At 37.4% G+C, this 14,070-nt stretch overlaps 1 protein-coding gene across 10 annotated transcripts in view; it reads left to right on the top strand.

Annotated features, from left to right (window-relative positions):
- lrba (LPS-responsive vesicle trafficking, beach and anchor containing) overlaps window positions 1-14,070 on the top strand; it is a 299,224-nt gene that overhangs the window by 130,086 nt on the left and 155,068 nt on the right. For all 10 annotated transcript variants that reach the window (XM_089132308.1, XM_089132310.1, XM_089132311.1 and 7 more), the window contains 2 exons: window positions 455-519; window positions 5,208-5,316. In XM_089132308.1, coding sequence (XP_088988434.1) covers window positions 455-519; window positions 5,208-5,316 — 174 coding nt within the window. The remainder of the gene's footprint in view (window positions 1-454; window positions 520-5,207; window positions 5,317-14,070) is intronic.

The following is a 14,070-nucleotide window of genomic DNA, read 5'->3' on the forward strand; positions in this document are numbered from 1 at the left end:
CCCTCGAGAATACACAAGCGACTTTGTACATACTCATGACCTGGTTGTTGTTATTATTCTTGAGACGATCACAGGGAAGTGTTGAAAGGTTGGCGCAGCTGTGAAAAATGTCAATGATTTGGTCTCGCTCCTAGGCTATTAAACATCACTGAAAGCTGTGGTTGTTTATACTAACACCTTTTACAACAACCGGGTGAGACCTTTTAAAGTTTTTGATGGGTTTGCTTGGTTAAAGGCAATCTTGAACATTGAAGATGCATTATAAACACGTTAGAGGCACGTTTTGCTTTGTTCCATCCTTCCTCAGTGATCACTTCCACTGGATGAAGTTTGTTGATGATGATGAAGCTTGCTTTCTGATGTCGCAGTTCATTTTAATCCCAACCTTCCTCTCTCTGCTTGGTTGTATACATTGTGTGTAAAGTTTTTTTATTTATTTTTTTTCTCTCCACAGGAATGGCAGAATTCCATCCAAAAGAATGCGGGTTTGGCCTTCATCGAGCTTGTGAACGAGGGCAGGTAATTATCTAATCCCATCCTCTGACCCTTTCTTAGCCACCTCCTCATTATCTTCTGGCCTACAACGCTATGTTGCGTGTATACAATCAGATCCTGTTTGGGAGGTAATCGATGTAATGTGGAAAGGGGATCTACAGGGTGACCTGGAGTTCAAGGCGTCTGTCAATAACTTGGCTTGTTCCCATATGTTTTTGTGAGGGCAGCAGCGCCTTAGTTTCTTGTCCACCTCTTGGGAAATCTTTCTCGTATCTTGCTGTTTTCAGACAGGTTTATGTCTCATTTTTTGGACTCTTTTACTCAAACTCCCTTTGGGATGGAAGAATCTCTGTCTTCAATTTCAAGCCCTTAGATCTTTCAGATGGCTCGCGTTTCTAACTTAGCAATGTAAATTAATGTTAATGAATGCTGCTGTGCTGATGAGCTCTCCAGAAATGTTAATGAATGCAGTGATGCGCTGAGGCTCTTCCACCTTAACTGCTGGCCATCTTTAGGGCTCTTTTTCAAAAGCATGCTGTTCTATTAGAAAGTAGGGTAAATGTTTAGACATCATCTTTGCACACCGGCACCTGTCATTATTACCTAGATATTACCTAGGTCTAAAGTGCATCAAATATGCCATTATAATGCTTACTGCAAGTAATCATAGTGTTTTTCCCAAAGTCAAGCTACTTGGAAAATGTAGTAAGCTAAGCTAACAGTTACTCTACATTAAATTAAAGGACAACTCCGGCGCAAAATGAACCTTTAGTCTAATTACACATTGTTACCTAGTCAACCGTTATCTGAGATTTGTTTTCATGATTGCCGAATGTAAATAGTTTTATCTCTAAAAACAGTTTAGCCTATAACGCTAGTATAATGCTAGTATATAGGGCATAGAGTAATGACAAATAAAAATCGCTTGTTATTACCACTAACAAGGCTCAAAATAGCCCCACACTAACACGACAGCATAAAAAGAGTCCCTACATTCAAACCGAAGCAGTGAGAACTTTGTCAGTGTCCATACAGTTTAATAAGCAGATGTTTTATACACACAGTCAACTTCGCGAATACAGGAAGAAGCCATCTTGGAAAAATAGTCTCTACCAGTCGATCTACGAACGCCGATCCAAGTGTGCTGGTGAGATGTGAATAAGGTGATAAGGTGAGCGCGAACAGTAGGCTACGTGTACATATTGAAGACAAGTAAACGGTTTGTGTTTGTGTTTCTTCTGGAAACAACGGATCATATGAGATTCTGCACAGTTCAGCGCACTTGGATCGGCGTTCGTAGATCGACTGGTAGAGGCTATTTTTCAAAGATGGCTTCTTCCTGTATTCGCGAAATTCACTGTGTGTATAAAATATCTTCTTATTAAACTGTGTGGACACTGACAAAGTTCTCAATGCTTCGGTTTGAATGTAGGGACCCTTGTTATGCTGTCGTTTTGGTGTGGGGCTATTTTGAGCCTTGTTAGTGGTATCAACAAGCAATTTTTATTTGTCATTACTCTATGCCCTATATACTAGCATTATACTAGTGTTATAGGCTAAACTGTTTTTAGAGATAAAACTATTTACATTCGGCAATCATGAAAACAAATCTCAGATAACGGTTGACTAGGTAGCAATGTGTAATTAGACCAAAGGTTCATTTTGCGCCGGAGTTGTCCTTCAAGCTTGACTACACAGAAGCTACCCTCCTGAGAAATGTAGCAAGCTAAGCTGCAGCAACATGGCAAAAGTACCAACTAACTTCATTCCACACAAGTCAATGTTATCTCAGTGATCAATAAAACTGTCAGTCAAACAGATTGTTCAATTCAATTGTTTATTCAACAACTGTTCCAAACCAATTTGGCTACAATAACAAAACCACAACTATATAAATCCATATAGCTATATAAAACCATAACTATAATAACTATAACAAAACCAGGTGTCCTGGATTTTGTGGATCTTTCAATCAAGTCTTGTGTGTCAGCCCTAGGATTGTTACGTGATGTCACCGTCTGGAGCAGAGGGTGGTGGTAATGCACCAAAAAGCTAGTTGCCAACTGTCGTAAAACATGAAGTAGTACTGTCTATGACCATCATACAGAAGTACTTCTGTCAGCTACACAGCCAACACAGGTCCATGTATAGTGGTGGCGTCACTTACTGATACAGGATCAGTGATCATTGGCAGTTATTTAGCAGAAATTCTTGGGAAAATTGCTACCGTACTACTTGATTTACAAAAGAGCTTTGCTACTGAAAAGCTGTCTGATTCAGAAAACAGAGACACTACGCTATTGAGGATTACCACTACAGTATTGAGAACACTACCACCACACAATTGACCTATGGCTAAGCCACGCCCTCAAACGCAATGAGCCAATCACAGTGTGCAGCTAACCCAATACACTCGGACATTCTCTGCTTCCACGTCCATTGAAATGCATTGCAGTTAGTCAGGTTTCATTCGTTATTCTTGTCATTTTGCATGCAACATTTTGCATGCAACTCCGACACTAGGTTCCCGAGAGGCTGGGCGGCGGTGTGTATTTTTTTTTTTACCCTTTCCCAAGCCACATCTCAACCGAGATAAGTGTCTGGTCTGGATAAAGTTATGTGATTAAGTGATGCGGTAGACCACAACACCAACTAAACGTGGATAAATTAAACAAGGATGTCTACATCTGTTCTAAGAACAACGCATTTGAACGTTATCTTTAAAATATCAAACGTAAGAAAACGTAAGCTGCGTGTACATCATGTCACTTAGCTTCATTAACATCTGTAAATAACCGAGATAACAAATGTTAACAATGTTGTGCTGAATGATTAATGTAAATACTGTAGCACTAAAAACGGTGATGGCAACGATAATGGTTTATAACGTTTACAATGTGAACTATACATTTTTGCCTGGAGCTTTTTATCGACCTTCTCAACAATAAAATTATTAATATAACCCTCCAATGCATAGTTAAGGCCCTTTATGTAACTTTGAGATGATACATAATCTTTCTGTCTCCAAAAATCACCAATTACCTCCTGTGAAATTTTACCATAGCGCCTGCCCCCGAATGTTGACTGTTTGTCCGAGTGAGTGGAGGGGGCGTGGCTTAGCCATAGGTCAATTGAGAAATGTAGTTTGTAGCGATGCTACTACTCAACACTGACAAATACTGTGGCAGTGAAGTGATTACACTGTATGGGATGATAGCTCTGTATTGCTCTCGCGAAAGTCACACTCCAACCGGTCTAATTTAAAACGGTTTAATTTGGCGTGAGATTTACATGTCTCACGCCATGATATTACCATTTGTATAATCGGTAATCGAATTTCTTTTGTTTCTCTAGATTGTCATATCATAAAGTAAGTAAAAACAGATAAAGAAAGGAAAGAAAGCAAAAGGGTGATAGAATGAAGGGCAGTCACAGAGAGTGGGCTGTGTTATTGATGGCAGTCGGGGTGAGAGGGTTGGGAGAGGGTCACTGCAGAGTCCCTGGCACGTCCGCTCCCCCGCTGCCCGCCGCCGACACATCAGGCTCGAGTTTCAACCCTCCACCCTCCGCCTGTTATTCTTCCACTTTGCAGAGGCCTAAGCCTCCTGACCTGCTGAGATACTCATCTCTGTCCCTGGGGGGAATGTTTTATTAGGCCATGGCTTGTGTTGTTCACAAATCTGCCCGGGGTGTAAATGTGCTGTTTCAAGATCAGGTTCTTCCCTGTCTGTGCTAACCCAGGGCACCGTGGTTAGGAAAAACAATGCTGATTCACAAACAAGACTCTTGAGATGGAAAGAACAGCTTCAGGTTTTGATGAGGGTTGACAAACAGTAGCAGTAAAATCAGGATACATCTGATCTCCCATCAGCCCCTATAATCATCAGATGTCCTGTGATAAGAAACTGTGTGTGTGTTTATCCAAGGAAGGCTGTTCTTACATATGTAGAAACATGAGCTGGGGTGAGACGTGCCCCTTCTCCACACCCCCTTGTTAGATACGTATCATTTACAAATCAATCGCTGGTTGTTTTAGTTGGGGTGGTTTTTAGCTGCCGTGCTAAATATGATTTTCTGCTTGTTTTACATGGTGTTGTTAAGCGGGTTTAGCGTACTATTTACACTTCGATTGCCTTACACAACTGTGTTATTAAATCAGCAAAATTTATTTCATCACAGATTAGCAGTTGAGAGACGTGGAAGATATCCTTTTACTATTTTGTTGGCCAACATCCTTCATTGTACATTGAATTTATATATTAGTATTCTTTAATATGGATGCACAATATACCAAAGCAACATAATTTATCGCCCATATTGGCAGAGATTATTAATGTTTATTGTATCGGCCAATATTGGTTGTTTATCAGCTATATGATATTTATTAACATTTTTTTTTAAAGTACTATAGATTTAATATATAAGCCATACTATGAAAATATATATTGGCTTATTTGTATTATAATTTCACTATAGGTGGATCTGTTGTCTCTTGATTTCTCTTGCATCTCTTACGATCAGTAACATTTTTTTTAATACATGTAAAAATACATCTGTGATTTGTTTTCTGATTTAGTTTACTTGGATCTGTGTGAAATGCTAACTTGGATTCAGTCTACCTACACAAACTGCATAATTATTGAAAATAATTCAGATAGAATCATGTGCATCGTGTATGAACTCCTAATGTTCAATGTGTTTTTGATGTGCAGACTGCTGAGCCACACCATGAAGGACCATCTGGTGCGTGTAGCTAATGAGGCCGAGTTCATTCTGAGCCGCCAGAGAGCAGAGGACATCCACAAACACGCTGAGTTTGAGGTGAACACACACACACATATACATGAAATGACTTTATTGATACCACTAAATATTGCCCTTGCTTCCTGCACTATTAATTTGGCCAAACATACTGATGACTGATGGCAGTTGTGAAGCTTTTATCTTTAGCTTACTAATACTGGATTTATTTGATCAAAAATATTGTGAAATATTATATTTTAAATGATGTATTTTTTTTAAATACTATATTTTAAAATGTAATTTGTTCCTGTGATGACTTTTTTTTACTACATTTTTTACTCAAGCTCAATTTTTACTCCAGTATTTAGTGTCACATGACACTAAACATGCAGATTAGAGCCATTTCCTATTTTTATCAATGTTGAAAACAGTTGTTCTTCATAATATTCTGTGGAAAACTTGATATATTTAGTTCATGAGTCTTTGATCAATAGAAACATTCAAAAGAACAACCTTTTGATTTTTTTTTTTTTTTTTTTTTGCTTTTTGTAACAAAGTAAAAGTCTTTAAACTTTTACTTTGTCTCCAGACTTTTGAATGGTAGTGTATAAAAAAAAAACAATCCCTTCAATATGTCCTTCCCTAACTTACTGTTTCAACGGGGAATACATCAACTCAGGAAAAAAAATTAATTTGTAAAAAAAAAATTCAAGTCAATTCATTTCATTGGATCTTGAAGAATTCTGCTACAGCTGAGTGAAGCAATAACTAAATTTTCTTGACATATTGTACAAACAAGCCACTTTCACTTCATGCAGATGTATTCTGTTTTCAGGGTTGATTTACAATTTAAAAAAAACTGTTGTAAGATTTAATGAAATTGTTAAGCCCCTGTGAGGATATTAAAAAAAGAAAGTTTTGTCTGTCGGAACTGAGAAGCTGCCAACGTGAGGGAGAACAAATGTTTTCTTTTCAAACACAACTTATATGCAAGAAGGTTTGAAGCTTTGGCTAGAGAGATTGCGTTTGGCATGTATCTTACCAAAACATAGCAGCACGGTTGATTTATTCCTTATAGCACAGCCATGGGGCATTCCTCCACCGCTGCCCCGCCAAACACGCACACACATCACCTCTTTTATCACTGTAGTCTCGCTTTCTCATTCCTTCCATCATTCTCCATTTCTGTCTACCTGCTCCTTTCCCCCCCCCACGATTCCCCTCGGACTCGTGTTCTGCCTGTTTTGCTCCCTTTGTGGGAGAATTTCACCAGTGACAGGAATACAGCACCTTCATTTCTATCTTCCTTTCGTTTCCCATCCCTCCCTCTAGTTCTGTCTGGCACTGGGGCAGGATGTGACAGTGTAAAGGCGAAGTGGGCTCTGCTCTGTTCAACATCTCCCACCCTCCAGTTATAAAACGTTATGCTTTCAGAAAGGTTCAAGGCAGGGTCTCTGAACTGAGACTATAATAGGAAAACATTTGAAGTACAGTATTAAATGTAAACGTGCAAAATCAGGGAAAGCGATCATGTATCATGTCTATCTGCAGTAGTCTGCTTTGTTAGGGTCATGTTTTGTATGTGATTGGCCTATACACTTATTTTGGCAGCTGCGCCCAACTTCTAGGCTAACTGTTTTTGGAAAACAAAAGAGTTCGGACTCCCACACGTGATCCTCCAGTTGTCATTATCAGCTCAAAGAATCAGAATCACATTATTCGCCATTATTTTTTTTTCCTAGTTGTGAGCACTAGATCAGTGGTTCTCAACTGGTTTGAACGTGCGACCCATATTTCCCCATGGTCATTAGGTCGTGACCCATTTTGTTTTTATTTGACCTAATTCAAATATATACTGTACACAATTATACAAATTATATTAAATTTGCTTTTAAAACCAAACTGTTCCACTTTACTTAACATACGCATTAATTTTTAAGAATATGACTTATACTGAATGATGAATAAACAGTATAAGGTAAAGCTATTAAATAGCAGTCCCAAACTAGTTATTTTTAGTTAATACATTAAAGTTAGTTAATTGGTATGAGCCACCACAGTCATATAAAATTAAGTGGTATTTTGGGGTAAACAATATTTACCATGGTAAATACACAATACTATGAACTGTTAATGGTACATAATATGGACACTGATCCTGATTAATAGAATAAGCGTCATATAAATAATGTTAGACACTGACTGACATATAGTCTGACAACGTCATGGATGTCTCGATTAAGAGAAAAATAGGATGTTGTTGTTTTTTGACTGCATACTCCGGCCGCTCAAAGCGGTCTTGTGACCCAGTTGAGAAACACTGCACTAGATAGCACAAAACAATTTAGTGTTTCTTGCAAAATAGGTTCAAAAGTTCCTTGTTATTCAAAAGAGCCATTTGTCCCACTGCTAAATCTGCCGAATTTTCAACCGATCCTACTTTATTACATTGTCCTCACTGAATAAGCAAAAAAATAAAATAAAACCCAGTTGCAGTTGCGAACAAACTGTGGAATTTCATCAATACTTTCTAATGAATCTGTTGAGCCAATGGGCAAATCATTGTAAATCAGACTAAATTGATCATAGTTTCAATCATGGACTGAATCAGTCTGATTTAATCACTGAATCTTTTAAATGACCCACTCAATAAACCACAGTTTGTGTCCGACTCGAAATGAACCGAGAACCGGAACATTTTTGGAATGTTAATTTCGAGCAAAATCATTATTTGATCCACTGACTGCTTGCTTATTTTTATTTATTTATTTATTTATTTTTATTATATAATACATTATTAAGCCTAATTATTTACCAAGGCAAATATAGTAAAATAATACAATTTCAAATAACAGTTTTCTATTTTAATATATTTTAAAACCTTTGGTGCTCTTTGCATGTCAGTCAAAAATGACTTTTTTTTTATTACAATGAGTTTAATGTACTATATTTGAGTTCAATAATGTTTTTATTTACTATTTTATATCTTTTTAAGGTATTTTATGGTACTAAATTATATTTACGCTGTATTTATAATCCATTTATTTTCTTAGAATATACCTGAAAATTAAATTTCCAACTTAAACATGACATTTCCAAAGTAAATCTTGAATGTTTTAGACCACCGATTTATGTTTGATCTCTTTTCAAAGATGGCACTTGGCAGATTATTACAGATTATTGAAATGAAAATGGTAAAAAAAAAAGGGTGAACTTAAAAAAGTTACAGAATTGTACGTTTATTGTTATGAAAAATGCACAAAGATACTCTTTTTCATTTTTTTTATGAAATATATATTTTCAAAAACATGTTTTACACACACACAAAAAAATTCAAAGCTAATATAAATCAAAATGAATCTAAACAAGTTGTGTTCCTTATTTGAGATTGAAAAAAAAAATAGCTTTCAGTAAGATTTTGTTTGGTTTGGCAGTAACAAAAGTTTTCACCAGATGAAATTTGTCTCCCATTAATTTTCAATACGGACGTTATTGACCACTGAAATTTCAACAGCCATTCCTCTAGTCCTTCAGAGTGTCACATGCTCCTTCTAACAATCATTCTAACATGCTGATTTGATTGGGTCAACAAAAAAAAAAAATCTTATCAATGTTTGTAGATTATTTTTGCTGCCAGTATCCATGTGTTCTTATGGGCTGGCATCTCACAAATGCCAACAGATTTAATGACACAGCCATTTCAGCAGTAACACTCAACACTACAAAGGGCCTGCGGGCATGTGCCTTGTACAGCAGCTGAGAGCTGGCAGTATGGGTTGAAAATACCCTGCTTAAACAAGCTTCCTTACCTCACAGTGACATTTAGAGGGAACCTCGGAACACCCTCTCTCATCATTCCCGCTGCCCCAAATTCCCAGGATTGGCCAAATTCTCCCAGACGCTCAGTGGAAGACGGCCGCACTCTGGGGACATGCTTGGCTTTCCTTTTTTACTCTAATTGGCCCCTCTGGTCCGATTCTTTCTGCTTTTCCAGCCTCACTCACCGCAGGGTGGAGAATGAATTATTCTCAGAAATACTACTGTATATTCTGCCAAATGTGGGGGGAAAATGCACAAATGATCAATGTTAGGCACATTAGTTGGATGCTTATAAAACATGCTAAAAATACATTGAGATGTTACACTCTCTCCATTTTAAAACGAGGTGAAAATATTCCCTCAACATTAAATGAATAAAAGGCCATGGTATTATTTAATTCTCCAACAAATACAAAAATGGTGATATAAGTGATATAACGTGCCTGGTGAAGACCTTAGGGTCGATTTTATAAATCCTTTGGAGCAGTAATTTTCAGTTTGAAGACTTCATACTTCTTTAATTATTCAATTCTCCACCTGAAATCTCCCATAAGGCTGTTCTCTCTGGAGCAGGGTTATTCAGTCAGACTAATTCACATGTCTTGACCAGCATTGTCAAGTGCAATTATGCCATATTTTGTCACTCAGACTTTAAAGTCAGAAGCGTTCCATGACGAAAACCATACACTGAGGAGCTCCATTGACCCAAACTCTGCTTTAATAAGAGAAATTGTTGTTGGACAGACAGGCAGATAACTGGGAATTTTCTAAAGGAGAACATTGGCTACATTTACAGTCACCATGGCGTGAAACGTGTCTGTAGAAAAATCCTAAATTGTATTCCAAAATTTCTCTAAATTATGGATGCATCTGGAGAACGTTGTCAAAGTTTGATTATTTATTTATTTTTTCTTACTGCATGCCTTCTCAGTCTGTACATAGCACAGATTTCTCAAGAATCTATCTCAGTATTGAAACCCTTCACTTAGATATAGTTGCTCCTCTGTGACCCCTGAAAAGGAGTAAGCCTCTGATAAGTGCAGCACTGATATTGCTGTATTGATTTTCCTCCATTCCGGCTCTTGCCATCTTCCCTGAGCCACTGGTTTCATTTTTGCACGGCCACAATAAAAATAACAGGCCAGTGAAAGATACCCCTGGGGGAATCACACTGCCTCTCCATCCTGAAGAGTAGTTTACACAGGATTTGGATATTTAAGGGAACAACATGAAATATGAGACATATGAGAACCAGAAAGAATGCTTGGAAAGTTTTGCTTTTTTGATTCTTAACATTGTTTCATTCAAGAATTCCTGTGTCTAATGCTGTAGCTTTGACTACATTCAGAATGACGATAATTTAGGCAGTTATCAACAGTTATGTCACTTCAGCAATATTTGAACAGGGCTTGTTAATTCCTTGAGGGATTTAAGGAAATTTGTGTTTCACATCTGTGTTTTTCTCTTTCAAACTTATATTAAGTGGCTTTTAGTACTATGTACTTACATAGGAAAATAAGTACAATATACTTATTGTGTTCAGGTTGTATAGTAAAACACTTTTGCTGCTATTGAGGTGTGATATGGGTAAGGTTAGGGACAGGTGTGGTGGTATGGGTAGGTATCAGGGTGGGTTAAGGTGTAAGGGAAGGGTCAACTGTGTAATTACAAATGTAATTACATCAATTAATTACAGTTGTAATTAGATGCAGGTATTTTCAAAATATAAGTACAATGTAAAAACATGTATGTACACAATAAGTCCAATGTATCAAAGTAGTAACTTTAATGTAAGTACATAGTACTTAAAGCCACTTAATATAAAGTGGGACCTTTTTTTTTCCACATCGTTTCTCGTTTATTTTAAACTTTATTTGTTGAATACTAATAACCAATAATTTTTTGCTAATTTATGTTAAGATTTACTGCCTTGTGCACCTTCTTTCATGATTTACAACTTTGTGAGCAAAATAAAAATTCAGGTAATGATAGCTCAGCATCTGTAATAACAAAAAACAAGACAAAAAACACCTTGCATGGAAGGACTGACTGACTATCACAAACTACTCAGATTGACCACTGTTATATTAGTGACAGGTTTGACCTCAGTCAAAATTCCTTCCCTTTGTTATATACCTAATGTTATAATGTAATCATGTACAGTTGTAATCAAAATGATTCAACCCCCATTGCAAATTCGGTTTATTGGTAAAATTACAGACCTTCAGCTGTTTTCAATGAACAAACCAAACAAAAGTAATTGAAATGGTTCAAGTGTTTTCCCCAAAATCAACTGAAAATACAACGTTCCATTTCAATTCATTCCAGAGACCAAAAATTAGCAATATCCCTATGATAAACATACAGTACATGGATCATTTGAGAAGAAATCTGAGGTTAACGTAAACTGAACCAAGGAGAAAATGCAATATTAGGACAGTTTAATATCTGTTTCAGGACAAAGCAAACTAACATTACTCAATAATAGCATGCTTGTATGTGAAGCGTGGACTTCTCTGTATAGTGTATTGTTGACTTGAGGAATGGGTCTTAGGAGAAAGGTGGCAGCATTGAAGACGGCTTTTGTTCCAGTGCATTGTGTAGCCTTTGAATTATTTAGGAAATAAAAATAAATTTATGTTTGTTCTCTGTCAGGGTTCAAATCCACCAGAAGAGATGATGGTGGATACCAGTGATTTAGACACATTTTTATTACTTAGATGGATAACATATGCCTTTATACACTCCCCCGCTCCCCTCATGTCTCTGTGTCTCACACACACACATACACACACACACTCATCCATCCTCTCTGGGATTGAGTTATCTTTACCCCTTGAGAGTGAGATTACAGGGACAGCAGGGTCCTGACGGACACAGAGATAACCGCTGGAAATCCAATTATCTTTTAGTGTTCTCTTTCTAATAGGATCTCTAATACGGAAAAGATTTTTCCGGTAACAACTGTACGATGGCGGCCGATACCTGCGAGGGAGAAAAGAAAGGACAGATTTAGAGAGAGAGAGTGACTTCCTTTTTTAATGATAGTCTTTCTTTATTAGGAATGAAATGTGGAGGAGATTGGGCCACAAGGCCAGCTCTTTCGGATGTGATAGAACGAAGTCATTGTTTTCTTTTTCACTCTCTTGCTCTTTTTTTTTTTTTTTTTTTGTTAGCTTTGACTTGATCTTGAAGTGATGTAGTGTAATTGAGTTGACTCCCGACTGAAGTGTGTGTGAAAAGAGGTGATGGGTCACTTCATTAGCGCTTAGTGTCTGTGTTCCTGTAAGAGGAGAACAGGAGTTAATGACATCAACTTCAAAATGAGACTCATGACCTCGTATTTTTCCAGCTGCATGTTCACTAATCCAGCCTCTGACAGTTATCTCTACTAGCCAAACAAAAGCAAATCTAAATGATGTGTACTTAGAGCTTCAATAAGCTTACACTTGTGCCCTTTGATAAGACAGCAGCTATCCTTTAGCTTCTCCGTAAATGCTGTCTTTACCTCAAATAATGGCTTTGTGGAACACACACAACGTACATACCTTTTCTCTCTTTCCCCTTTTCTTTAATTAATTCCCCAGCTGATAGCAGTGCAGCAGGTCATTATACTGGATGTCGTGTATGACTCTCATGAATTGAGCCCTTCTGCTTCCAGTAGTTCTCACTACACTCTCACACCAAGAACACTGAGGGCTTAGATGCGCAGAATTTCTAATCAAATGAATCAATTGATATGCAGTTGGATTGATCGATTAATCAATATTTGCTGAGAAAAGATCATTTAGACATTGCATTATTGTGATTTGATCAAATTTGAGGTCCTAAACAGCCTTAAATATCTGAACTGGAACAACAAAAACTCTTAATTCTCACTTTAAGAGGTTTTAAATGTGTGGACGAAAAAAAGGAATCGTAATACGGCCAAATGTGATTATTAAAATTCAGATGACTTTGATTTAAATAAATGTGAGCACTGCAAGTTCAAATTAAAAACACTGTGTTCACTAGGGGTGTAACGATACACGTATTCGTATAGAACCGTTCGGTACGAGGCTTTCGGTTCGGGTTTCGGTATGCATTTGACCATTTTTTCCTGCCAACCAAAATTTCGTTATTTCAAATGTAGGTGCGTCGTGCTCTCATAATGTAAGAGACGCTGGCGTGACCACTATATTGCCGAGCATCAAAATGCAAATGTAATTGTGCAACTTGTGTGGTTGACGGACCATTTATCAGTTTGGACCAATGTGGCGTGAGCCGATCTTAATCGAGCAGCACTGTTACTACACAGAGAAATCAGAACGAATAAAATCGGAATTCGCCACTGAAGTAATCTCATCGCTGCGAGATCGAGTGAGAAACATTCACATTTCTCTGTTATTATCGGATCAAACAGCGGTGACGTGGATACCAGGAACAAACATTGTGCCATGAATGAACTATCCAGTGTCCACAGATCAGCAACATTCACCATGGATTTACTATATAGAGAGCCTAAGTTCCTCCCCTTCCGGTCGACCACCATGGGACCTTATTTCGGAAAAATATTGAATGGTAGTCAATGGCGAGAGACAACAAATATTTTGATCTCGTTTTAATTGTGCCCTGAATTACACATATGATGTTTGTCAATTTTAAAGATAAATTTTAAAGTAAAGAAAGTCGCAGTTTGATGTGAAACCGTTGAGGTATAAGACTGTGAAAATACGTAATTACAAAGACTACAAACCCCAAAGGCGCACATTTTCTCTCAATGAATGAAGCTAACTTTACTGAGGCTAATGTCTGTCATTGTTTCCATAGTCTCACGTTATAATCGTAACGTTACGCCATCATACCTGAGTGTTTTGTACCAGACTGCACACACACGAGCAGCGGATCTCACTCGTTGTTTCACTTCCCGGGAGATGTAGTTCATAGAGCGATTTTCACATAAAACTAAAAGTTACTCTTCTGTTTTATGACAAATTGGGACGTTTTTGTCTTTCAGAATTATCTTTTAAATTG

This window comes from Pimephales promelas, chromosome 6 (assembly GCF_988280905.1).
Source record: "Pimephales promelas chromosome 6, fPimPro1.hap1.1, whole genome shotgun sequence".
Classification (NCBI taxonomy): Eukaryota; Metazoa; Chordata; class Actinopteri; order Cypriniformes; family Leuciscidae; genus Pimephales; species Pimephales promelas.